The 26,547-nt window shown below is 43.6% G+C and overlaps 4 protein-coding genes across 4 annotated transcripts; 1 reads left to right on the top strand and 3 right to left on the bottom strand.

Annotated features, from left to right (window-relative positions):
• Window positions 1-4,230: 4,230 nt before the first annotated feature.
• Window positions 4,231-6,141, bottom strand: EAF01_005346 (uncharacterized protein; the record flags this gene model as incomplete). The annotated part of the gene is made up of 3 exons (XM_038913601.1): window positions 4,231-4,917; window positions 5,841-5,881; window positions 6,099-6,141. The coding sequence occupies 3 exons, from the start codon at window positions 6,139-6,141 to the stop codon at window positions 4,231-4,233; spliced, it is 771 nt and encodes a 256-aa protein (XP_038771687.1).
• An 8,795-nt stretch (window positions 6,142-14,936) lies between these two features.
• On the top strand, window positions 14,937-16,859 carry EAF01_005345 (uncharacterized protein; the record flags this gene model as incomplete). Its single annotated transcript, XM_038913600.1, has 1 exon — window positions 14,937-16,859. The coding sequence occupies one exon, from the start codon at window positions 14,937-14,939 to the stop codon at window positions 16,857-16,859; it is 1,923 nt and encodes a 640-aa protein (XP_038771686.1).
• A 3,158-nt stretch (window positions 16,860-20,017) lies between these two features.
• EAF01_005344 (uncharacterized protein) lies at window positions 20,018-22,194 on the bottom strand (the record flags this gene model as incomplete). Its single annotated transcript, XM_038913599.1, has 3 exons — window positions 20,018-21,703; window positions 21,757-22,021; window positions 22,088-22,194. 3 exons carry the CDS (start codon window positions 22,192-22,194, stop codon window positions 20,018-20,020), a joined length of 2,058 nt encoding a protein of 685 aa, XP_038771685.1.
• A 2,777-nt stretch (window positions 22,195-24,971) lies between these two features.
• On the bottom strand, window positions 24,972-26,447 carry EAF01_005343 (uncharacterized protein; the record flags this gene model as incomplete). The annotated part of the gene is made up of 1 exon (XM_038913598.1): window positions 24,972-26,447. One exon carries the CDS (start codon window positions 26,445-26,447, stop codon window positions 24,972-24,974), a length of 1,476 nt encoding a protein of 491 aa, XP_038771684.1.
• Between the last annotated feature and the right edge of the window lie 100 nt (window positions 26,448-26,547).

Raw genomic sequence — 26,547 nt, 5'->3', positions numbered from 1 at the left:
ATATACTTTGAATAGTTACTGTTTTTATGTCATTTGCAAAGCACTTCAAATGTGCGTTCAAGTGGCCAGTACAAGATCCCCATTTAACTATCTCCATAATTTCGATTTAATCTTGCCATTTCCAAGTAGGAATATGATGCCATCCGAAGAAGACAGAGCAAGTTTAATGCGCTATCATGCTAATATGCTAGCGTCACTCGGTATTTGATTCTCGTGCAATTATACTCGGAGGAAATGACAAATAATAATCATGGTAAATTCAATGTATCAGCGTCGATTGAAACGAATCCCGTCCTCCTTAAATTCTCGCTTGTTTAGCTTCCGCGCTACGGTACGGACCGCCGTTAGTCTGTGCGTATGGCAATAATTTCTGTCCATGTATAAGATAGAAAGAACACGGACCACTCTATCTTCCTCATTCACTTTCTTCCATTCCTCTCTTCTACTTCCATTAACTTGTGCTTTCAACTATTTGATTCGGTGCATGTTCACAAAGTTAAACTTGTCCCTTCACATTCCCACTTATGCTTATATTCGATCCACTCACGCTCCGTCTACTCGAACCATTATCTCGGATCTCTACTTCCACATTTACCATTCTAAATTTTCAGATCCTCTACCGTGAGGTCCCACTCATGCCCAGCCATGACCTTCCTAAATATCCATACAGCCTAACTGCAATGCAACCACAGCTCGCTGCCCCCCATACGCTAATGCGCTCCCCTTTCCCAGTCGCACATGTCACTCCATCTAATTTGTGATCTCCTGAAGGGTTGTTAAGAGAATTATTCATTCTTTTCGTTCGTTTACTTCCATTCTCAATTTTGACTCCACAAATTGCTAGGCCGATTTTCGATATGAGAATCCCGTATGTTTCATACGGACCTTCGAACAAACATATCTTGTGTTCTGCAGATTATTTTTAAAGTTTCTTTCCGTGCGATGATCGATTTGATATTAAGGAAGGAACCTGTAATGATCGCTGTCTCCTAGACGTAGCTCGTCTGCAGGGATTTTTCAATGGTCCGGGCTGCATTATAGATCCGAAACGCCGGCTCTGCTTTCCTCTCGAAGTTTCCAATGATTTTAATACTCTTAATATCATCAATATTCTAGAAGAACTCAGCGTTTGTCACAGCATAGGTGTCTCTGATATATTCGCAAATCTAAACATAATCATTGTTTGAATGTTACCCGGGTATTAAAATCTCCTATCCACGATAATGACAACTCATCGTCTGTATCTGCTGAAATTCCCCGCAGCTACCCCAGCACAGATATTCCTCATATAGATATCAAGTACAGTGTTGCAAATACAGCTGTAACTACCACCATTTAGATCTGAAACTAGTGAATCAATATAGCACAGTGTCTCTCAAATCCATATATTAAGCATTCATTGTGCCGAGCGTAGCTCGCAGAGCCAAGCATGCAGCCCGATATAAGAGATTAAGACTCATAGACTCAATATGGATGGATGAGACTTTATTGAACTATCCCCCGCTACCTCTGGAATGTCCGAATCGAATATCAGCACTTGTGTGTTCGAGTTTATGGAAATTTGTGTTGAAGCCTACAGGAGAGATATCATTGCTTTCGCTATTTCATTGTTATCTCTGCATCGTCTCCCATTAGTCATACACCTAAAGCTGCCATAGTATTAAGTTTGTGCAACTATGGCGGATTGATTGTATCATTTGTCATCATCTTGGACTGGCCGACCAGAGCTACGAAATTGTATTCATTAAAACTCTTTCACGGCGTAATGTTTGCAAAGTCGGTGAACACGTCTGTTAAGTTTGAAACTGAATCCGAAAAGGGGAAATTGTCAGTAAAAAAGATGGCCGATTGGTAGAACTATCCGACTACCACCTTGAATATATGGGCCTTGAAGCAAATATTGCAACACTAGCTGTATCCAATTCAGCAGCAGAAACTAGGCTTCAATATCATTGTTTACATATTGCAAAGGTCGAGATAAACGCCTTCAGCAGAATACCGACAAAGTACCGATGGCGCGGAGAGCATATGTGTGGGTATTTGAGATGAGGATATTCGTAATGGCTGCATGATAGCTTGGGAATTTCTTCATTATAGATTCTGCCCATGGTGTATGAAAGTAAACAGGGTATTGAAATGGACATGTCGGGCTAGATTACACACTTCATGTCAAAAAGTCATGTTGGTCGATTATCTCCTTGTGCCTGAGATTTACAGTGTACCCCTATCGCGTATCCATTCACACCCCGCCGACTTTGACCACTGGGAACATCCAATTATGTCACCCCTTATCAACGTTTGCACTTTACAATACTGCTAAACTTGGTGACCATATCTTGCTCACTCTTGTAAAACATCAATCTTCGTGCTTATTTACAATGCAATTAATATGCTGATCTTTTCCACAGCAGTTCTCAGCAATCGACGAGTCAATTCCAAACCCAAGGAGAAAACAACCGAGGACTACAGCACACGGAATGGCCAGGCTTTGATTGCCATTACAATCTCTCGCAGCCAACGCCGCGAAAGGCAGATGGATGATATAGAATAAGAACGAGGAAACAGTCATGACATGGAAGGAAATGAAGAAACGGCAATCGTTCGGCTGTTGCCGGTCCCCATGAGTGATTCCTGGAGCGACTGAAATGCTTCGAAAAATCTGTCCAGATCACCCATCCACCGAGCTTAAGTACCTACTACCAACTTAGAAGATCAACCCTCCATATTCTACTCTGACCTTTCCAACCCATTGACTTCGAGCCTCTGCAAAAGCCAAATTTCGAACCCGTCATGTTCTCGCAGGAAACACCTTACTATCGAAAATCAGCCCACGACCGGATCAATACAATAATATGCATACATTAGAGCCTCTTACCCACCGACGTCGTCCAAGTTCAAGTCAGGGCGCTATCTCATCATCATGCCGTGGTTTCTATCCCTTGTAGAGAGATTCTGCTTGGAGTTATATCCTTACCATACCTCAACCATCGACCTCGTCCACCGCCACCACTCTTCCTACTAAGATTCTATACATGTGTTCTCATTTTTATCCAATAGAAACACATAGGAGCATCACATAGTCAGCGTAGCATTTGGCTATAGATAGACTGAATCGATTATGAATCTCCTACTACTGCTACTATATACTCATTCCACCTCCCACAAAATCTCCCAATATTACCACGACCTCTCTACTTCTCAATCTTCTAGTATCTTAACCTCAACGCTCCACTCCTCAAGAGCAATCAGCCATTCAAAGCATTTGAACCCGAGCTTCTGTTTACATCTCCATCTCCATCTCAATATGAACACAGACCCCCCATCACTCCCCTCACATCCGATATACCTCAACATCAAAACCCACACTACCTATCTCTACAGTCTACACTATACCCTACCAAAGAACCCAGCGTCCCATTCCTATCATCCATCATCCTTATCTTCACTCAACCCAACCCGACGAGCAAGAAAATCAAACGAACAAAAATCCCAAGAACCAAGAACCAAGAACCAAGAATACCAACCCAAGGCGAAGGAGGACGCGCACAAGAAATCAAATCAATACACCCCATATACAAACCAACCAACCACCCAAACCACACAAACAAATTCCCCAGCCTTCAGCCTTCCCAATCCATCAAAACTGCAGTCCTACCTACCATGTAGTCGGTACTTCGTATATCCTTTCATCACTTCACCATTTAAAGCACAATACTCTTTGGATCATTAGTAAAAGTTCACGTACCGTGTTATACTACACAATATTCTGCGCATTTTGGACATTTGGATATTTGCAAATTATAGAATGTGTGGTGTGATGGGCTCACGATGTTCATTGATTTCTGAGAGTGAAAGATTCTTCCACATCTGATTGATCGGGTTGGGGATTTATGACTCTGAGTGCGGTGGTGATTTGAGGAGGGATGGATGGCGGGGGGGGAGGGGGGAGGGAGATGGGAAGAGATAGTTGTGGTGTGTGATGAATTTGTGAGGATGAGTGGCTAGTAGATGTATTTGGGAGAAGTGAAACATTCATTGAACATAGCATAACAGAAATTGCAGGATAGTGAATAGAGTACGGAGTTAGAGTACAATATAGATATTACGCACGAAAGGACAAACATCACGTGGGTAAAAATCAATGACATAGATGAAAGAGATTCTGATAGAAAGACTTTTGTTCCGTTATACATGATCGATGATCGATTTCATTTACCATCACCATCATGATCATGCTTTTTCGCCAGCAACCTCAACCCACTTCTCAACCTCTCCAAAACTTTCCACAAGAACCTGCCCCTCCCTCTCCTCTGCAGTAACCTCCGCATTCCCCTCTCTAACCACCACAAAACTTAGCATTCCAGCTTCCCTTGCGGCTCTCACCTCCTTGATATTGTCGCTCAAGAATAACCATTCACCCACCTCACCCAACACATTGTTCGCCTTGGCAATCTTCTCATAACTCGCCATATCCTGTTTCAGCCCCGCATTGACGGCATCCCAATATCCGCCTTCAAGCTCACTCCCATCATCTCCTTCGAGCCCATTCCAAATGCAACTCCTCAAATCTCCTTCGGTCGTATATCTCCACAACAACTTCTGCGCTGCCACGCTCCCACTACTATAGATACAAATCTTTGCCCCATTGTCTCTCCACTTCTTCATCGTTGGGTATACATCTGGAAGAAGTGGGCACTTCAATTCGCCCGATTCATAACCACGAAGCCAGAGATATCCTTGAAGGGATTTGAGGTATGGGATCTTAAGATCCTGAGCCATGAGATCGCGGACATGAGAAAGAAGTGCGTCAGGAGTAGAGGCGTGTTCAGGCGGGAAGGCAGAGCGATAAGGGAGGAAGGATGGAGAGTCCCATTGAGTTGAGAGTGTTTCTGGTAGAGTTGCGAGAGCGTATGGGAACTGATGGGGAGGTCAGTAATTGAGCATTGCTGTCTAAATTCGTGGCAAAAGGTGATGTGGAAAGTTTCCTGCCAGATAAGCTAATCCGACAAACGCATTGATACATAGAAGTACATGTTTCAAATGTCTCGGGCACCGGCATGCTAATGGCGGGGTAAAGCCAGTATCATGTATATGAGTGGGACTCCGGATTCAGGGGGGCTGGGGGCTTGCTTTGGCAGTAAAACAAAACGAAACAGAACGCTGATGCTATGGAGTGAGATTATTGATGGGACACGGTGCAACCAACCCATCATACATAGATAGGCACCTATAGGAGTTTGGCTCTTCCCCGCAAATGATATGAGCGCTGATCTGTACGTTGGATTGACCATACATATCCGTTTAGAACGTGGCAGACGACCATTTGCATTAGTGTCACGCCATCCTCTCCTCAGCGTAGATGCCATCACACTTGCGATTCAATTCACCCATCTCTTCTACCTTTCTCCACCACTATCCTCTGGTTTAACGTCAATGTTGCAAATAATGACGATCCTCCCCGTTGCTATCCCAACCAATGATAGCGAGGTAGAAGCATTGAAAGACAGAGCACTGGTAACACGACAGCACATCACAAGTCTCACATGACTATGCACAAATCAAATTTCCTGCCCCCAAGATATTTGTCTGCCGGAGCTTACGTAGTACAGCAGTTTTCCACAGTTGTGTAAAGACGTAAAGGCATATATCATCGAGACAGTGATTATCATCACAATCGGAACCGTTGAATGTGACTGGTAACTAGACCAACACAGTAACTACCTGTTTCGCGTAAAGCGCATCCATCGCAAGAGAGAAGGGAAAGAATATGCGACTCATGACTGAATATATAGACTACTGAAGATTGACCAGTAGGAATAATTAGGAAATTGTTGACCTACCAAGATATCCTTGACGAATGAAATCGGACACACCGTGCCCTCTGCAGAAGAAGAATGGATCCATCAGCCTTTTCCATCACACATTCATTTCCTCTCCGAGTTTACTTCACACCCATTTTCCAATCTCACCCACGTGATCCATTGCAATCCGAAGATTCCATTCCCGAGAAAATTCTGCGGACGGATGATGTGTAGAAAAGCAGGAACAGGAACAAATAGGAACCGTAAATCGCCGAGTTAAAATTTTTCATCACTCACCGATATCCAACAATACCACCTTAACTCGTGGTTTGCCTTCCATTTTATCAAGTTGGGAATCCTTCTGTATGAAATTTTACTTCTCCCTCGATACAGTATTTTGAAAAAAATAAAAAATCAGCCCCGAGGTCGAAGAGAGATAGCGGTGAACTCTCGCGAGCTTCTTTCGTAATCTTGGATGGATGGTAAAGACTTAGGCAATGCGTGGATGCGCGCTGGCAAAGATCGACCCCAGACTACCAAGTCTACTTGCTAGAAATCGCACGTTCCGTTCTTTATGCACGAGGGTGGAAGGGTGGAAGGGTCGAGGAAGAACTTGAGAATCTGATTCGTCAAGATGGCGATTTTGACTTCTCACCCGTCCGTCCTGCTTGAATCCCTCAGGCCAAAACTCTTGGTTCGTAAATCGTATGGATGAATTCAGGCTGTTTATGCAAGATGCAAGCCTATGCTGTAATATTCAGGAAAAGCTCTGTGGGCGAAGGTTTCCATGCAGTTAGTAAACGGGGATTTTCGGCAACGAGGTTTGGACTCTGGAGATAGGACCACGATGTGGGATAAGTAGCATGTATGTAGGTACGCAGAACGTGTTCTGTGTCTTGTTGATAATGTTCCGGGTTTGGCAGTGAGCATGAGGAGAATGAGGAGTAAGGTAAGGCAATCACCTTTTTTTTAATAATTTTTTATGATGGCGGTGAAGATATCATCAATTGCGAAGGGATGGGCTTCCTCTCTCTCGTGAATGGCCAGAGACCAAGACGACCGATGATCACATTCACATTTGGGGTTTGAACTGAGTGTTCAGTGTTCACTGTTGAACTTGGATACACCCCCCACTTACCAAAAACACAAAAAAATAAAAATGGTGGACGGTGGGTGTGAATCGATCAACTCTACTCAATAATCATTACTTAATGTTTGATTCAGTTTCATACGATGCACAGAGTACATACATACAATTCAATCGATCTATTCATTCAAGATCCACGAAAGAGCAAGTTTCAAGTTTCTAAAAACAAAATAAAATAAAAAATCCAACCGTGGTTGATTCCAAAGCATATTTATTAATCATCCATAGCTGCATACACTTTTGGGACTAAATCAAGTATGGTAAATCATCATTCATGTCCGTCCTACCCAGGGACTCACTCTCACGTTGGAGGCATGGCATGTACATATCCTTAGTTTCCCGTGATGCATTATGCATGCTAGATAGGCACATATGTATGGGACAAGTGACAGTAAAGATTGCTATCTAGACCCATCTTGGAGCTTCAAGTGTGTCGATGAAGCTCTGGTGGACTCTGGAGTGGTAGGTAGATAGGAACCGATACTATAGGTACGTATCCACGAAGAGTTATGTATGGCTTGGTGGGGGGGGGGGGGGGTTCCTCTGACGATGGATGTATGTCAAGTAGGTATCAGAAAAGATTGATGGTGGATTCTCAATCTGTACGGCATCTGTACGGCATCTGTACGGCGAGAGTCAGATAGGACTCTTTCAGTGATAGCTCCCCGATATGGGGGAGGAGACTCAGGAGAGAGATACGTAATATAGACTGTTCTCCGAGATATGAGTGTGTGTACACTGTACCGTGTCAGTCTGTATTCCTTCTCTCGTACCCAACGTTCTCATCTTGAAGGATTCTCTCGAAGAATTTTCATCATCTTCACACGCAAGTGCCCTTCACCGCTGCTTTCTCCGTCAGAAGGTTTTTAGGGTTATGACAGGTACCGTCATACTTTTCATTTCATCATCCTCTCTAGACTCTATCACCAGTGTGACCGTACCTTCATCTCTTTCTCTGGATTCTGGACGCGGTATCCAAATGCCGCTATTGGCGCAATCTGTGGGGTATATGAGGAACACTGGGACAGACTAGAAAACGATCATGTGATGCGATGCGATGCGATGTGATGGGGATAGATACATAGTAGTGAAAAAGTCGCGTGTTTACTGGGGGGAGGGGATGGAGGGGGTGAAGCAGTGGGAACCGAAAAAGTTAACCTACATTTATTTTGTGGGGGCGATAAGCAATGCGTGATAGCGATAATGATAAAGAAAATGATGGCAAATGGATGAATGGTTGAATGGTTTCCTATCTGAGCTGAGCGGAATTGAGAGCTTTATGACGTTCCAAAATGGGATATTCAGTAATGGAATATGAAGCTTCGAATTTGGAGTTTCCCATTTCATCACAGTACGAACACATCATCAACTATGAATATCTTGTACTATCATGTATGTTCATGTAGATAGCTATGTAAATGTATGTATATGCATTCCAATATATACCTATCTAGGTATGTATCCAATTACTCCAGTTCAGCGAATAAATCCCCAAGACATGCAATCAATATCCTTAACCACATAATTACCGCCCAGTTGTTTCAAACCATGTGGTCAGTATTTCATACAAATTAAATGTTTCAATCACAAATGAAAATCCAATCATTGGACTCCATTTTGCGCATCTCTCATCCTACAGCTGATGAAGCATCACAATGTGCGAGATTTCCAGTGTGGATTCCGGTTTCTCGGGAGGAATATCAAAAGAAATATGAGTCTGTCAAGCAAGTAGATCATACTATATCTGAGGGAAGGTTTTTGGATGGTATGACATGACATTCCCAATGAACGACAGCTTCCCTAGTGAGCAGTGACTAGTGAGATATGGAGAAATCGGCGGAAAGGGTCGTCGATCATAAGTCTCTTGAAGCAAACGGTAATTCATTTCGTGCAGGACTGTTGAGTAACAAGCTCTGCACAGGGCGCTCGATGTACGAATCGGCACGTCTGGAATGGGAAGGAATGCGAGGGTGCAGGGAAATGACTTAATCTTTCATGATAGGTAGGTTAAATGAAGATGTACCTTTTTCCACGAAACACGAAGGATAATAGATTACATGACGCTGTCAATCTCAAGGACAGATTGGATTTCCTCTGTTGATCACGACGGAGACAGATAGTTGAGTTGTCTAGATATCCAAATGAAACAACTCGTCTCTTACCATTCGAAGACTCGACAGTTGTAGTAGGTAACAAGCAGACATAAATCAAGTCACCCAACCCAACAGAGCCATTCTCCAGTCGAAGGAACAAAAAGCATGCCAGCTACTCGCCCTGTGCGACCCATCAGATTACCCCACGAAGACAAGAATGCTGTGTATTAATATACTTGTGACATCCCTACACATTCACATACATTTGCTTCAGCATGTACGATCTTAACTTTCCTGCGAATCATTGTGAAGAGGAAACAAGAAGAGTACGTGTATCAATTGATATTCGATGCACAAAGCATCCGAATTATGGAGTAGGTAACCTTACAAGCAAGGACATAAGCGCGAGTTTCAAGATCAATCAATGATCAATGAAAATTCCCAGGGAAAGAAGAAGAGGATCTTCAAACGAGAGGGTTTAGCATGCACTATTCTGTGGATTTTTCGAGTCTGCTGATTTGCTTGGAGAGTCATGTCATGTCATGTCGATTCGATTTTGGTTTTGGTTGCCAATAATGGATCTATGTGGTCGTGAATCTTGATGCAAAGATCCCATCTTCTCACAGTCTTGGATTGGTCTCATCAGGTTCAGAACGGGGAAGTCAATAGAAGAAGTGTAAACGGGGAGCTCCGTAAATATCGAAAACATTTTGACTACCTATGCAACAACAACAACAGAGGCCAATCCATCCGTATCACCAAGATGTTGTCTGGTGCTTCACATGGTTCGCAAATGGGGTGACTTTTCCACATCATCACGACACAATCGCCCCCTTTGTCGAACGTGATAAGGGTTGAAAGCAGCATCGGAATGTCCTACAAACTAAATTAAGAAATGAGCACCTTGCAAGTTACCTCTGGAGGTCAAACTAGGTAGTTGCGTGCAGAACGCAGTAGTGGAAAAGCATATCACTGGTTTAGAAAGTGTATGGTATGTAATCTGTATACGTGTAACATTATATCATATCACATCCAGATCTACTGGATGATGAAAGGAAAAACAACAGGCTGGGCCAAACCAAGGTCTTTCGCCTCTTCAATAACGTTTTCAATCGGGGTTTCGTTGATGGCAAATAAGGATAAGGACACCAACAACAACAACAACAACAACAACAGTGGTCAGAATCATTCTTTGTCCTTCCAAAAATCCAAATAGATGGTCACACGACCTTTGACCTCAGGTACTAGGTATGTCACACATTTTGGGAACATTGGAAGCAGCGGTATCTTACCGTAAAGAGATCAGAAATCATTATGAGGGCTTGGTAGGTAGTCTGTCTGACAGTGACGGGTTACCTAACTTGTTACTAAGCTTTTCGATTGAATGGATCGGAATTATCTGGAATTTGGATTATGTGTCCTGTTTGTTTGTTTCTGCTTTGTGAAATTACGATGAATCATTCAGAGGATCGCGAGTTTCGTTGTGACTTATGTGTTCTTATGATTATTACTGTTTCGAGCAAATTCCACAGGCGAGAAACCCCCGAATCGGGTTGTGTCATTCCAACACGAGTACATTGTACGGCTACAGTTAGGTGTCTTGTAGCCTTGTAGATACCTAATAAGTCAAGTCATAGTATCAATCTTGATGATGGATGATATCTATCCTTGCAGTGATTTCCGAAGTCATTGATCAATTCCTTGGAGAATCCTCAACAAATTTCAGAATTTATGTCATCTAGCTTCTTCCATGAGAGTCCAGACGTTCAAGTAAAAAACGTGTTTCGATTTAGTTTAGCTTCGCTATTGCCGACACAGCCTTCTCGAACCTCAACACGCGCCTTTGGAGCTTTCCTAGTAGTTAGAGACGGACTCCGGAGTTACATAAGAGATCGTTCATAGGCTTTGTAGCATCGCATGGAAATGTGAATGAATGGGAACAGCCAAGGCACTCACTCGCCATATTCGTCATTCTCTAGCCAAAGCCCAAGCTATAATCTATCTATTAATGCCAATCGAGAACCAGCACCACCAATGGTAACGAACGGTATTTTCCCCAGCTTGCAGGCGTAAAGATAGATAGACAGATAGCATTTGAGAGCGCCAAAGAAGGCACAGTAAAAGGCGGTAAAGTCCCTCTCTTTGACTGCTGGGGGGCAGACGACGGTAATGCAATGCATGCATTTCTTAGGGGCGTGCATAAAGGTAAGATTAGTTATTCATGGGCTTCGGTGTGATATTAATAAGATGATTGGCAGCCAATGGTATATCCATGAGGCGTTTCCAAGGAAAGAACCCGATCGAACCATGTAAGAGCAGCAACTATTAGTGATGAGAATCGTGAGATGTCTCCAATATTCTTAGAATGATTGGATAATCATGATCACTTTTGGTATAGCATTCACTGGATTAAGCGTCTTTTGGGTATGTGGTGGGCACTGGTGGCTGATAACAGCCGTTGCTGCTTTCCACTGATTCTTTGAAGGAGCCCTGGAATGTCGAGGATTTGTTTCCTTTGAAACTCCTTTGAGCGATCGATGATCAAGCTTGAATCAAATGTTATACCGGAGACGGCCAAGCAGTGAATCCTTAAAAAAGAAGGCTTGGGAAATGGTGTTACCATATTATTTACAGAAAGGCGTGGCTTGAAAGAAACAAGAGAGAGAGGAGAGAGAGAAAGAGAGAGAGAGAGAGTGTGTGTGTGAGAGAGAATGAAAGGGTGGGGTGTGAATTGAACGAATGAATGAATGACTGGTTAAATATTAGACTTGGAAAGCTTGGAGGCTTGAGCGTGTGAACACATCCATCCATCCCATTGAAAATCTGGGGGTGAAGTGAATAACAAGTTGACCCTCCGAGCCCCCTCCTTCTAATCATTTCTTTGTTGATATTTGATATCAAACGATAAGGGTCACTCCACACAGAGTATACGGCGTAGATAACTAGATAGAGGTACATATCAGACAGAGAGACAGAGAGCTTGAATCCAATCAGAAGTGAAAAGTAAAAATGATGACAGGAATACCGGTACCGGTACAGGAATATAGAATGATAGATATATGTAGATGCAATGCAACCCTTTGATTTATTTGATATTGTTCAACAGACGCCAGAGTCAAATAATTCATTCGATCCTCGATTCTTTTTCCTCTCCTTTCCTTTCCTTTCCTTTCCTCACTTCACTACACTTAACTTCAACTTCAACTTCACTTCACTCCACTTTCATTCCTCACCTCACCTCACCTCACCTCACCTCGCCTCGCCTCCCCTCCTGTCAGTCATCTCATACATTGTACCGTTTGAAATTTCGGTCACTTGAGCACATTTTCTGAATGTACTAGAAATTTTAAAAACCCAAGTGATTCAATTAGATTTCAAACCTTCACCCTGGAACCTCGCCAATCTTCGATTTACAATCACAATAGTCATCCAAAGTCCACGGCCGTCGAGGTCACCAAGCCTATTTCGAATATTTGGTTTCGTTTGGACTTGGAACTTATTTAGTTTATCTGTGGCCCTTCCCTTCCCTTTTCTGCCCGACGTCAAGCTCAACCAGACGGGTCTCCATCTTCAACACTACTTGACACATAATCTCGCACAAACCTATCTCGTCCAAGATTCCTCACGCTTGTCCTGTACTCATATCACGTATTATCAACTGAGAAAAAGATCTGCGACGGTTTCCCTATAATCATATGCCGCGGATTCTTACATACCGAAAAGGAAGGACAACAAGTTCTTGCAGGACCTACGCAGACAATCATAATATTTGACCATTATTTACGACCCATTTCATGAAAGACGACGAACAATTACGAATAATTACGAACGAAATATATCCATATACACAGACACACGAGATTGATTAATCCCTACCTAGGTACACTTATTATTGCCTCTCTATCCACGACTCACGAATTCACTCGGTACTAATTCACACCCAACCTAGTGAATAGTACTCTACTTATCTATCTACCTATTCATTCATTCAATTATATATACAACTACATCTACATCTACATCTACACTCACCCTCACACTCCCACTCCCACTCAACAACATAGACCTTCAACCTCATCACCACTCCTCTCTCTCAACCAATCACCTGACAGCTTTGAAACCTCAAGAACCCTTTTGCAAGCGTTTCTCATACCTAAGTCTTCAACTCTCCAGATCCACCGGTACAAGTGACAACTACACCTGAACCACCACCTGCGAGCCAAAAGCCACATCAACGCTCATCTGGTTCTAGCCCCAAGCTGATTTATTTTCTTTATTTCTTTATCTATCCAAACTGCAACAAGGTTCCTTCATTTTCCATTCCTTGGAGACCCCTGGCAGGAAACAGGCACTTATTAGACACCTCATCTCGATATCCCTACACCCCACTCCACCCACTCCAAAAACCGGCCTTTGCTTTCGCTTACTGTTCCCTTCCCTTCGACTCATCCTACTTACTCTTCTTCGCCTTTCCACCTGCCGACTCATCCACCTCACACCTTCAACTCCACATATGTGCGTACGATAATACTGGCTACAATCATCGTCGTTCGCAGTTAACTTCCTCCCTTCCCCCTCCCTCTCTTTTACCTCTTCTCCTCTTTCTACACTCTCGACTTCCATAACTCATCAACAAATAATCCCGACCGAGATACCCTTTCCAACTCTTGATCTTGACGAACCCTCTACCACCTTCTCTCCCTTTCCATCGCCCATTCCTTTGAACAAAGCAACAACCACAACCACTTATCTCGTTCTGCGTCACACTGCTTGCTACCACAGCAACAACTACATTCCCGAACATCCACAAAGCTTTGCAGATCCTGTTGTAATCGTCAACCTCAACAAAGGTCAACCGCATTCTTCTACCTCTTGATCAATCATCCTCCTCTCCTGATTTACTTCCCATCGAACTCCTATTGTCGTCAACCTACACTTTCGAACATTGGTAGAAGAAGAGTCATATCTTCTACTTCCTTGTTCTACAAATAAACCACAGTAAACACATGAGTTTCAAGTCAACATTGAAGCGTTTATCACGATAGCCAACTTGATCATCTCCGATCTGTGATACACACGCCGTCAAAGTCTTCCATTGCAAGATCATTCACTCCAGATCTGTGCGAGTCATCGATCACATCTGCTCTACCAGATTCTCACATCACCTCATCTCGATATTGCACAATTGATTGACTTCAATTGTGTGATTGCTCTCTTGATTCGACCCACCAAATCGACATCACACCTCAACTCACCCACACGTACGTTAAGTCGTACTACTCGAGGAACCTTCGAAACCTCAGACACTCGTTCTATCAACGTCTGACACATATGTCAGCATAACGATCTTCAACTCTTTCCTTATTCTATTTTATTACCAGACCTCGAGTCTCTCTTCTTTGTCCCATTTAACGAACAAATTCAATAAATCTCTTTTGTCAAAGCGTATTCGAAATACCCCCTATGAGCCTCTGAACACCCTACTTCTACGATCCGGAGTTATTCACCAGTTATCATTTTCTTTTTTCGGCGGTTAGGATACATTTATATAGCGTTGCGAGTTTGTTTTTATTGCCCATACACCTTTTATCGCCTTGCTTCATTCAGATCGAACTACAACCTCACTTATTCACTCCGACAATCTTCAAGAGCATAGCTCCCCTTGTGCCACCATCGACTTTGTTTAGAGAAGACAAAAGCTTTTACGAATTCCACTTGTATCTCTCGATTCTTTACCTCTCAGGGCCCAAAAACATTTCGGTTGTAACAGTATTCAAAGCTGCACTTTTGTTTTTAAGTTTATCTATTTAATTTGCACACTTCACTCCTATTCGACCTTCATACTTCTTTCTTTACTCACATCACACTTCCCTACTTCAACCCTTCATCACAACAATGGAGTGCTTAAGAGAGAAGTTTTACGACGGAGTCGTCCTTGATGGACGTTTTGAAACGATATCCCCCCTCAACCATGGTTCATTTGGAATGGTTTTCATGGCGAAGGACCTAATTACCAACGAAACCGTTGCTATCAAGTGTTTAACCAAGAAATCTGCCACGATGACAGATGCCGACTCGTCATTTGCCATCGATGAACACTCTGAAGAATTATCCTGCCATGCTCGACTTGGCTCCCACCCAAACATAGTCAACCTCATCCACTCCTTCGAGACCGAAGCCCATGTGTACATTGTTCTAGAGTTTTGCTCTAGGGGCGACCTCTACGAGGCTATTCGAACTGGCACTGGCCCACTCGAAACAGAACATGTCCGACAATTTATGCTACAACTTATCGATGCTGTTGCATACATTCACAGCAAGGGCATGTATCATCGTGATATCAAACCCGAAAACATTTTCCTTACCCAATCAGGAGAGATGAAGCTTGGTGACTTTGGCCTTGCAACCTCTGAGAAGTGGTCATATGAAACCACCGTAGGAAGCGACCGTTATATGTCTCCAGAACAATATGACTCTGCCGGCGCGGGATACTCTCCAGAGCAAGCCGATGTCTGGGCCATTGGCATTTGTCTGTTGAACATCTTGTTCTCTCGCAATCCTTTCACAACACCTACAGAGTCTGACCCACTTTTCCTCGACTTCACTCGAGACAAGCAATCACTCTTTGATGTCTTCCCAACAATGTCACAAGATACCTACGAAGTTATTGCTCAATGCATGAGCCTCGATCCTCGAAAGAGATCACTTGCCGCTGCTCGTGAAGCCATCGAGCGTGTACTTAGCTTCACAACATTTGATGAGTTCGCCGATGACTTCAGTTCTGCCGATCGACGCGGTATTCCCAGCTCAAACCGTGAGCCATTGCGTACACCTTCCATCCAAAGCCCTCAACTCGATGCGGGTGCATCTTTCCCTTGGGCCAAGGCATTGCACGCCAGCCCACCGTTCCGCCAGCTCTCTGCCATCCCAGATGAAGATTATGACTCCGAGGACCTCTTCCCCGGCTCCGAAGCAAGCAACAAGGATTGGTTCTCTATTGGAGAACAAACCCCTTCAATGGAATCAATTCTCGATTCTTCCCTTGGAACTTCGATGCAATCTCTAGCCATCCGCCGCCACATGAAGTCTAGTCCTCCAAAGGCTAGTCTAACCCCCATCTCTGGATCTCTACCAATCGCCATGGCAAAGCCAATCCCATTGCCATCTATGGCATCAGTCTTTGGCAAGAAGACCGACATGGTATCTAAGAGTTGGGGTGATCTCTGGGACGAAGAGATGGAGGAGGAGGAAGAGCTCGACAATCACTTCCAAGCCCGTCAAGAAGCTAACTCGCGAACTTGGAGCCACGAGAGCAAGACCAATGATGACAAGGCTGGCAGATCTCCATTGGAACCTCACACCTCATCATTTGTCAATATACCGAGAGTGGCACCCAGCCGTGCAGTGGCTCATGATATTGACGAGGATTTGGTGCCTGATGGCTTCTTTTTCCACGATACCCCTACTCAACAAAACTCACCTCGTTATTCACCACCCTCAAAGAGGACTGCTTTCGACAAGTGGTCTGCGCTCGGAGATCGTCGAAGGGCATTTGCAGGAGCATCACCCTCTGAAAGATCTATTGATACGTGGAAGACTCAAAGCACTCCACGTCGGGACGTTGGATTAGGGTTTACTGGTTTCGGTACAGGTGGTTGGGATACTAAATCGAATATTGTTAGTAAAGACAAGGGCAGAGAATGTCCATGGGCGCGGGCCAAGGGCCGAGACCATCATCATCAGGACAAGCGAAAGGACAAGCAGTCTGATCTCGGTGATTTGGAGTGGGTTGGAGGTTGGCATGACCTCCACTTGTAGTCATACGCTTTAGCTGTCTTTTTTATATTTTTCTCTCAGACATACTACTCACACAATTGCTTATGGAGGATCGAACATCATGGAAGAAGCTGTGTTCTTGAATATATCAACAAATATTACTATAGGAACGGAAAGGATGTGTCGATATTGGCTTATTGATGAGATAGCTGGTGGAAAGAGAAAAGTTGAGAAAGGACTTTTAGATAGGACTCGCTTTTCTGGTGGATTAGATAGATTATCATCTCAAAAAACTTTTGTTGCGGAGATGAATGGCTTGATAAATACCAGATAATTACCCACTCTATATTTTTGTTTCCTTTGTGGTGTATTTTGTGTGATCTGAAAGAGTTTGAGTCGTATGTTTTTAGATGTAGGTAGGTGCACAGGATGTGGGGGTGCAATAGGTAGGTGGGGGGTGGTTCTCGAGAGCTTTCGGTAGTCAAGTTCGTGGGTGGGCGAGCTTCTTTGTGCTGTGCTGTACTGACCACTTCCCCCCTTCACTCGGTACCATGTATGAGAATAAACGGGATGAGGAGCAGAAGAAGCGGGCGATTATACGTTTCTCAAAAGACTGAGATGAGAGGGATGTTGCGTTGCTATCAGTATCTAGCATGCATTCTCCTCTCTTCGTATGATATCGAAGGGGGCGTGGGATGGTAGGTCGGCGTAGGTAGGTAAGGCTTCTTCATATATGATGCAGATGAACATGTCGTGGCATGAGCAGCGATGTAGTGCAGGCGATGGGCCTCGTAGATGGAGATTGGTTCTAAGGATTAGTGTGAGGATGAAGGGGAGGAGAGGGGAAGGGGAGGGAGAGGGAGGAAAGGAGATGAGATGAAGGAGATGAAGAGGATGAAGATTTGCGGGGCACAGAAGTGAGGAGAGGAGGTGGGTTGACGTGCATGGTGTGGATGATGTGGGGATGGAGTAGAATTATATGGTGGATTCTGGGAGAGGATGAGGATGAGGATGAATGAGAATAGATGAGGATGCAGATGAGAGGAGAAGTTGCTAGTGCAATGTATATGTATTCATAACATGATATCGTATATCGTATATCGTAATATGAACCACTCAAAAACTCAAAAGGAGAAAGAAAGAAAGAAAGAAAGAAAGAAACAAAGAAAAACAATCTGAAAATCGAAAGATTGAAATATTTTTCCGTGTTATATTGTTTTGTTTTGTGTTGTGTTTATATTCTTTTCTTTTCCATTTTTTAATTTTAATCTCTTCGATTTTTGCATTTTCACAAATTATGGGATTTGTGCGAATTGGGGAAATCAATTGGGTGTGGATGGTTGATTTGGTGCTAAAATATTAGGTATGTATGACGGAATGGTAATTTTTTGAATTTGTACGGATGTATTCGACTCGGTTATTTTTGCGTGTTGTACAAGCACGGTGGATGGAGTGGATGGAGTATGGAGAGGGAAGCTAGAGGGTGGGGGAGGGAATGGGTTTGGGTTTGGGTTTGGAGTGAGTTGAGTTGAGGATGATTGAATATCTGTTGCGGTTTGTGGTTTGTGAATTGAAAATTGAGAATTGAGAATTGAGAATCCGGTACTGCTATATTAGAATGGACTGAGCTGAGAGAATTAAAGAGCTCGGTCGGTCGTCATGCTGAATCCAATTCAATCCAATCACTGTCTGTCCCTGCATCACTGATCGATAGATATGATATATATCAACACACAAAGAAGCAATGGTTATCTGTATCGGTCGTGATATTTCTACATCTAAAATATCTAAACTACAGAGAAGACCTGGAAGCCGATGGGGAATTCCCGGAGTAGGGGGATGAGAATGCAAGATTCCTATTCGAAGTAGATATTAGCATCATTGGTATCCATTCGTTTCTTTCTTCAAATCGAGTATATCTATCTACCTATCTACCTACCTATCTATCTATCTACCTATCTATCTATCTACCTACCTACCCCTTCTCACAAGCTCACATTCATTCATTCCTAGGGAAGTGCCTGCAGATAAAAATACAGATACACAATAGAATCTCTATGCTGGCGATCTAGAGATTCCCATTGGTTTGGATTGTTTGGAAGCTGGCTAAAACTAGGTAGCTAGGTAGCTTGGTGCTATCATAGGTACTTGTTCAGAAAAGGAAAGCAGGAGTTCATTATTTCCTTTCTCGGAAAACTATGCTATTCCAAGGTTCTGGAAATAAAAAGGTAGCGATTTCTCTTCCCTTTTCGTCGAAGGCTTTTCTTGATATTGGTAGCATGGTAGGTAGGTAGTTATCATACTTGTATTGTATTTCGGGCTTAAATGAAGTATGGGGCAGAATATCAATTTCATCGAAAGGCATGAGCATAATTTCTTTCTGTTTCGTCACTTTGTCGCCTCGAGAAGCTTCCGGTGTCTCTGCTTACTACTTCGGCTTTGGAACCTCTGGGTCTTGGTGGGGAAGCTGTGTTTCTTCGTGTAATCATCTTTACTCTAATTACAACCCTCTGAGAGAAGCAGAGAGATCCTGCATCTACCTACGCCTTCGGTCTAAGTTTGTAGCTCAACGAAACTAGTGTTAATAGGTAGTGACCCATGACTTATACCCAGCTATTTTTCAATGTCACCTCCCTTGAAAAATTACTCACTAGTATGATCTTCGAGGCCAACGTAGATTCGAAATTAGTATGCCTCCATTGTCGAGCGAGTTTCGAGCATTGTTTGTCACTGGTCGTCAGAGAGTGAGTCGTTGATATTCATTCCAACCAAATTATCATATTCACGCGGGACGTCGATTTCAAGTTGGAATCTGCGCTCTAACATTCGCAGTTCTCACATACCAAGCACTTGGATTTAATTCCAAGCTTCGCCCCGAGTAATTGACTGTCTGTTCTAGGCAATTTAATCATTGCCGCAGTTGTTGTATTGTTGTCACCGACTTTGATGCACGCTTGAATACGTCGGCTATATTCAGATTGAGAATATATGTATGTTTTTCTATGAATGGAGCTCACTGAATTTCAACTAGTAGCCTCCTAGTATCTATACACAGTGAAGTTCATTGCATTCCCGACCCATAACTTCCTAATTTTCTTACAGAGTAACGTCCCTTCATATATCCTTTAGATCCACAGTATTTACCCACCCAACCTTCCCCCAAACGCCATCGCCATGCATATCTATACATTTGGAACTTTTCAAATCATACCTCCCTCAACTTCACTCGCCACGTTCCGTTCTTCTCTCTTCCTAACCACTTCATCAAACATGTTGGCCTTTTGAACCGCCCTCGATCTCTCCCTTACAAAAGCCAACAATCTCAAACATCCACTCGGCGTCATCCCCTCAATCCTCCTCGCCTGTCCTACACTCTCGGGCCTGGTGATCTTTAACACCGATTTCTCATGCATAGAGATCCCATGAATAGAATCATAATCTAAATCTACAGGTAGTCTCAGCATCTCATCTTTTTCGAAGATTCTCTGCGCAGCTTTTTGTTGTATGACATATGGCGCATAGACGGCTTCGATGCCAACCCTATCTCGGATTCTTTGGGTATATGTTAGGATCTCCGGGACACGAGTCGAAAGATCGTTCATTGTGACATCTCGAATACGTAAAATGTCCAAGGCGTTTCGCATAGTGCTATCATTTGATACTTTGAAGCCATCGTTGATCCATACCGGAGCGCTGAATTTACTATTTTCGAGCGCTGATTTGAGACCATCCATCTGAGCGACCTCGTCATTGAAGGCGGACCAGCGTTTTTCTCCTACTACCCCTGCTAGTCGTCCCTTTTCCGTAAGTCGTAAATCGGCGTTGTCAGCTCGGGCACTCATACGGTATTCGCTGCGAGATGTGAACATGCGGTAAGGTTCAGAAACACCTTTGGTGATGAGATCATCGATCATGATTCCGATGTACCCATCACTGCGGGATAAAGTCAATTGTGGCAACGATTGTGATGCAAGTCCGGCGTTGATACCGGCTATAATACCTTGCGCGGCTGCTTCCTCGTAACCTGTAGTACCATTGATTTGACCTGCTAAGTAAAGACCCTGAATTGCCTTTGTTTCGAGTGTTGCTTTTAGACTTCGAGGGTCGACATAATCGTACTCTACACCGTAACCAGGGGCGGTCATTGTGACATTCTCTAGTCCTGGAATGGTTCTCAAGAGTTGTTCTTGGGCCTCCGCGGGTATTGTCATGGAGATACCATTAGGATAGATGACATCGCTGTCAAACCCTTCGGGCTCTAGCCATACAATGTGTCTATCTTTATCGAAAAATCGAACAACCTTGGATTCAAGCGATGGGCAGTACCTGGGGCCTTTCACGGTCTCTCTGATATGAATAGATTTGTCCAGATTTGCCCGGACCACAGCATGTGAAGCCTCATTCGTGTATGTAGCATGGCAGAGCAATTGGTCCTGGACAGACACAGCCTCGTTGAGATAACTGAAAGGTGTCGGTGGCTGATCTCCTGGCTGTACAGTAAGATTTCTAAAGTCGATGGAACCCTTTGCAAGGCGAGGAGGTGTTCCCGTTTTCAGTCTTCCCAGAGTAAAACCAGCGTCTTTCAGCGATTTGCTCAAACCAAATGTTGCAGCTTCTCCCATGCGCCCTGCAGGATAACACTCTAAGCCGATATGAATCTCCCCGCCCAAGAATGTGCCAGTCGTGATAACCACTTGTTTCGTAGGTATAATTTCGCCCGATTCCAGTCGCACGCCTGTAATCTTGCCACTTTGCGCCTCACCCTCCTCCTTCGAAACAATTATATCCGCTACACTCCCGGTAACGATTGAAAGATTCGGATACGCTTCTAGCTCTTCTCGCATATGCTTTTTGTATAGATCCCTATCGATTTGCGCTCTTGGACCCTGACAAACATTAGTCCACAATCTCGAAAAGCCGCCGCCACAATGACACCTACCCAAACCGCAGGGCCTTTCTTCCGATTCAACACCTTAAACTGCACTCCCGCTTTATCAATAATTCTTCCTGCAACTCCATCCAGTGCATCTACCTCCCTCAACATAGTCCCCTTCCCTATTCCTCCAAAACTAGGATTGCAAGAACAAACACCGATATTCTCGAGTTTCGGGGTAATCAATGCAGTCCTAGCCCCGGATCGCGCTGCTCCTGCACAAGCCTCTGCACCCGCATGACCTCCTCCAATAACGACGACATCGTATGGTCTGAAAATACAAAGTCAGTTATGAAGTAGAGGGTTGGAGGATGGAGTTGGGGGGCGCATTCAATACCTTGTATCTGCAGCTACGCTCGCAAAAGAATTTCTTTGGAGAAACCAGCTTCTAGTAAAATTCTGCAGTAAGGGGCGACGATATGCCACCGCAAGGCTTCTATTCATATTGGCATGTCGAATACGTCTTGTGCGATTCTTGAATCAGTGGGAAATTCATGGGCGGGGATTTATTTTTCTATAAGGCTTATCGGAGTTTTTTGGTCTTCGCCGATTGGCTGCACGCGTTTCGAAGGTAATCGATCACGACAACATTGAGCATGTCTAATTTGATATACTGTTACAGGTTGTTACTATCTGAATGTGCTTATCAGGTATGGATTGATTCCTTCGAATTAAATGGGGCAACGATTCAGGCATTTTGGTTTGAGGTCAATATCATAATGAGTTAGCATGTAAGTTTTCAAAAGCACACTTATCATGTATTTATTTTTCATATATTATCAGGTAGAGAAGTATTCAATGAGTTGATAGTGTATTCTAGGGAGCGTGTTTTTGAGAAGTCGATATCAAGATTCATTGTACAAAGGCACAAAAGGGGGGACCAGAAGTTAGTAAATTAAGCGATGAGCATTAGGAGGTGGTGCAATGGAAGATAGGTAAATGAGAAGATAGGAATATAAGCGTTGAAGAAGATAAAACAATACGACAGGATATATAGTTTTGGTAAATAGGTCGAATTAATCTATAACGTCAGAGAAACTTAACCATACTCGCTGTCGTGGAATGAATGCACAAATTCATGCATATCGATATACATATTCGTTACTCTTCGTCTAAATGTCACAGTTTCGACGGAAATCTTTCAATACATATCCGTCTAATTTTCTTCTAACATTGAATTTAGTGTTTCCGTCCCGTTTCATATCGAATCCGCATCAGTGAGGATAGCTAGGTAATTGCTCCAATCCAAGTATATCTTACACATAGCATCTCCCGTTCTTTAACAAATGCTTGCATCTGAATACTCTCATCCCACAAACCTCTTGTCAGACCTTCTTACACGTATTAGTAAGTCTCTTAAAACTCTAATGTGTAGGCAAAACCTGCTAACACCTATTCACACGTACGAGACACATGTACGAAACACTGCTCTGGCCATCAGTAAATTAATATATACCTTGACCTCCTCTCCCCCTCATCTTCGACAACCAAACTCAACTGCTAACTTGTAAACTATCATCTGACGGGAACTTAGGGGTGCAATTACTAAAGTCAAGACCTTCAAATCCATCTTTACATCAAAAGCACTCACCTGAACAGTTGAGATCAATGCTATCACTACCCAACATGAACCATCCCAGTAACAGAATGAGTGAAGGCAATAAGAACAACATTAGCAAAGTTACAATTGCGAAAGTATCATTAAAAAGCAGTTTTCTGAAGGTTACAGACATACAGCAAGAAATGTTCAGCAGGAAGGCGCAGAGAACCTAGAAGTAATATGTGCTATTCATCAATGTACGTAATAGCTATGTCGAATTGAAGCTTCGAGGAAGCAGAACAAGTTGCAAATTTCTCGTGGATGATATGCCTCTCATGTAGGATCACAAAATAACACATGGCTAGAATTGTCTCTCGGAGATGAGGTCTCAAACTACGATAGCTTGATACTGTATGAGGGAGTCAGAGGGACAATGCAAAATTTCATTTGACCACAATATATCGCAACTGACAGTCATCGAAATACATACAAACGAGATGATCGACATGGTTTCCGTTTGTTTTGCAATGTCTCTAGACAAACAGAGCAGCTGAAACCCAAGAAGACTCTTGCTGTGTATGAATCTGTATTGAAAAGGATGTATAGATGAAACAATCAACAAATTACTGTTTATCCTACCGTATCTCCAAGCAAAACATGTAGCAAGTGAGATGAAAGTAAATACAGGAATAGGTCTATAACAAAAGCAGAAGCAGAAGTGGATGGATGAGGTGATGGACGACCTACAACACAAGCGAGAGAACCCCCCCATTCATTTCCTCAAATCCTTCCTTGAAGCATTAATCTCCCTAAGCAATCTTGTAGATAAAATAATACCTATAGAGAACTTATCTGTAGAGTAGCAGCCTGTGATTCACAGGTTCACCTACCTATCTTTCTTGATTCATTTGATACAACGGCTTGAACTCGCGCGAATGACAGAATCCACATGAACTGATCAATGCACTTGAAGGGTTCCCAGTTCCGTTAATTTTCAAAACAAAACGAACAGGAAGAGCGTATCTCGAGAGGCTACTATACAAGATAGCCTGCCACGTATTATATCATAGCAACAAGCAACAAGCAACAAGCAACAAAGATTTATGGTTATTATAACGGATTCATTTCTGTTTAGCCATCAATGATAGCTCTGAGTAGAAGCTACTAACTACATGTATCTGCGACGATAAACTCTAGCGGCCAAGAAACACAATCTGAGATCCGAGTTTTTTTTGTTTTGTTTTATGTATTGCTGGTCCCTCCCACACAGCTGGGCTAACTGCTTCTCCTTCCCCCAGTAATCCAACTCAATTGCTGTAGTCCAGGCGGCCGAATCTTGCCTTAAGAAATGTAACAATATCAATCGTTATAGTACGAGATTTGAGGTATGACCATCAATCGTAAGAACATTTCCGAAATTGCTCCCCAATAATACAAGGCAAACCAGCCCTAACATTGCGAGAACTAACATGGGTATACCAAGCCATCATCTCTATAAAAATGCCACAAACCCTGAAAAGCCCATGCACCAAGTCGTAACCATAACGCTCTCACTGGAGGAAGAAAAAGTGTGCATGATAACCAGAACGCCAGTATTGGAACCCTATCTGTGATGCCATATAAGCCATCACCCGAACTCCATTTGCCATGAGAAAAAAGAAAAGTAGATTTGCACAGGAAGTTACCTTGCTGATCCAGCAAAGCCAGGCGAATCCAGTTTTAAGATCCGTCTTAAATCGTTTTCCATGCCTCGAAAATCGGGATTGCTAGTTCCAGGGAGGGTACCAGAGGAACCTTGTGGCACAGGTGAGGAATGTGTGACTTGGGTGGTATTATTAAGATTATTGCCAGCTGAGAAGTTATTTCCATAGATTTGAGAGAGATTTTGGGATGGCCCGTATGAATGAGCACGCTCAGGTGTTCTTGTGGGAGTTTTCGCTGGGGATACTTCTTGACGAAGACCTGATCGAGCGGATTTGGGGACTTCACCTGAGCTTCGGGAATCACCTCTGAATTTGTAGTTGGCCTGTGGGGATCTTCCAGGTAGACCGCCATTCCTTGGGCCAGTCGGAGAGCTGTGTCCGCAATGATTGGACATTGCGGAATTTGTCGTTAAGCTCAAAGCAGGCCCAAGGTTGCCATTGGTGGATGGCCCCTCAGAAAAAAGGTAAGCCTTGAGTTGTTCTGACTTGTCTAGTGGTGACTGAGAGTGACTTGGCGACACTTGATGTGGCTGCGAGGGACTCGAATTCTTGAGTGCTTTCATGATCCTTTCATTATAAGGAGTGGAGAACGCTGGCCCCAATGGTAATCCGGGACTGTTGGATCCATCCTCCTCCATGGAAAACATACTACTTGCCGAACCACGAGAAGCTGGTATGTTTTTATTACGGAATTGACTGTTGGGTTGCGATGGAGTTCTTGTGTTCCCCGGCGACTCGACTGGGGGATTAAAAGGCCCAGCAGAACCGGTGGCATTTGAGTTGGTACTTCGTGCTCGTATCTTTTCGGCCTTCTCCCGTTTATCTGCTTTGAAGAAAAGATCGAGGGGTGATTCCTCCCTATGTGACACATCCCTAAATATTTGTGCTGAAGATGGAGTTTGTGAGGATTCATCTGCCGAGGAATCTGGCTCTTTGATCGCACTTCCAGTCCTGATCGCTGGCGATTCTGGGACAGACTTTGAAAAGAAACTGGGCATAGGTAAAGCCGACGGGGCGGGAGATGCATGGAAAGTTGGGCCTGCATAGACTTGAGCTGCAGATGGTGTTTGAATAGGTCTAGGAGCAGTTGAGCCACTGGCAGATTGAGCACCGGTCAATGGTGGGGTAGTTCGATCACTCCTACTTGCAACAGGAGACGTCTGAACATTTTTTGGTCTTCTCTTGTTGGTAGACTTTCTGGAGCTATTGTCGGGTAGGGCTGAATTTGGTTTATTTTGAGAGGCTGGCTGGTTCTGCTGGACTCTTCGAGGAGTTCGAGGAGGGGTAGTAGGTTGCTGATCAGAATAAGTCATCGAGGGGCGCATGTTTTGTAAATATGCTTGGCTATTGTAATTATGCGGACTTTGAGGGGCGTTTCGAGGTGAGGCTGTTCCGAAGTCTGCAGTGAAGCTTTGGGGTTGACGTTGCCCTTTGTGGGGAGTCATCGAGGACATCTTAGATCGACGCCTGTGAATGTGTGATTGGGTTGATGAGAGCTGTTCTTTATACAATGAAACCCGAATGATTATGCTTGGTAGATAAGAGACGAAAGCT

Source organism: Botrytis porri (assembly GCF_014898465.1).
Source record: "Botrytis porri strain MUCL 3234 chromosome Unknown BPOR_006, whole genome shotgun sequence".
Taxonomy (NCBI): Eukaryota; Fungi; Ascomycota; class Leotiomycetes; order Helotiales; family Sclerotiniaceae; genus Botrytis; species Botrytis porri.
Note: the sequence above shows the minus strand (reverse complement) of the source record. Positions and strands in the feature narration are given on the sequence as shown.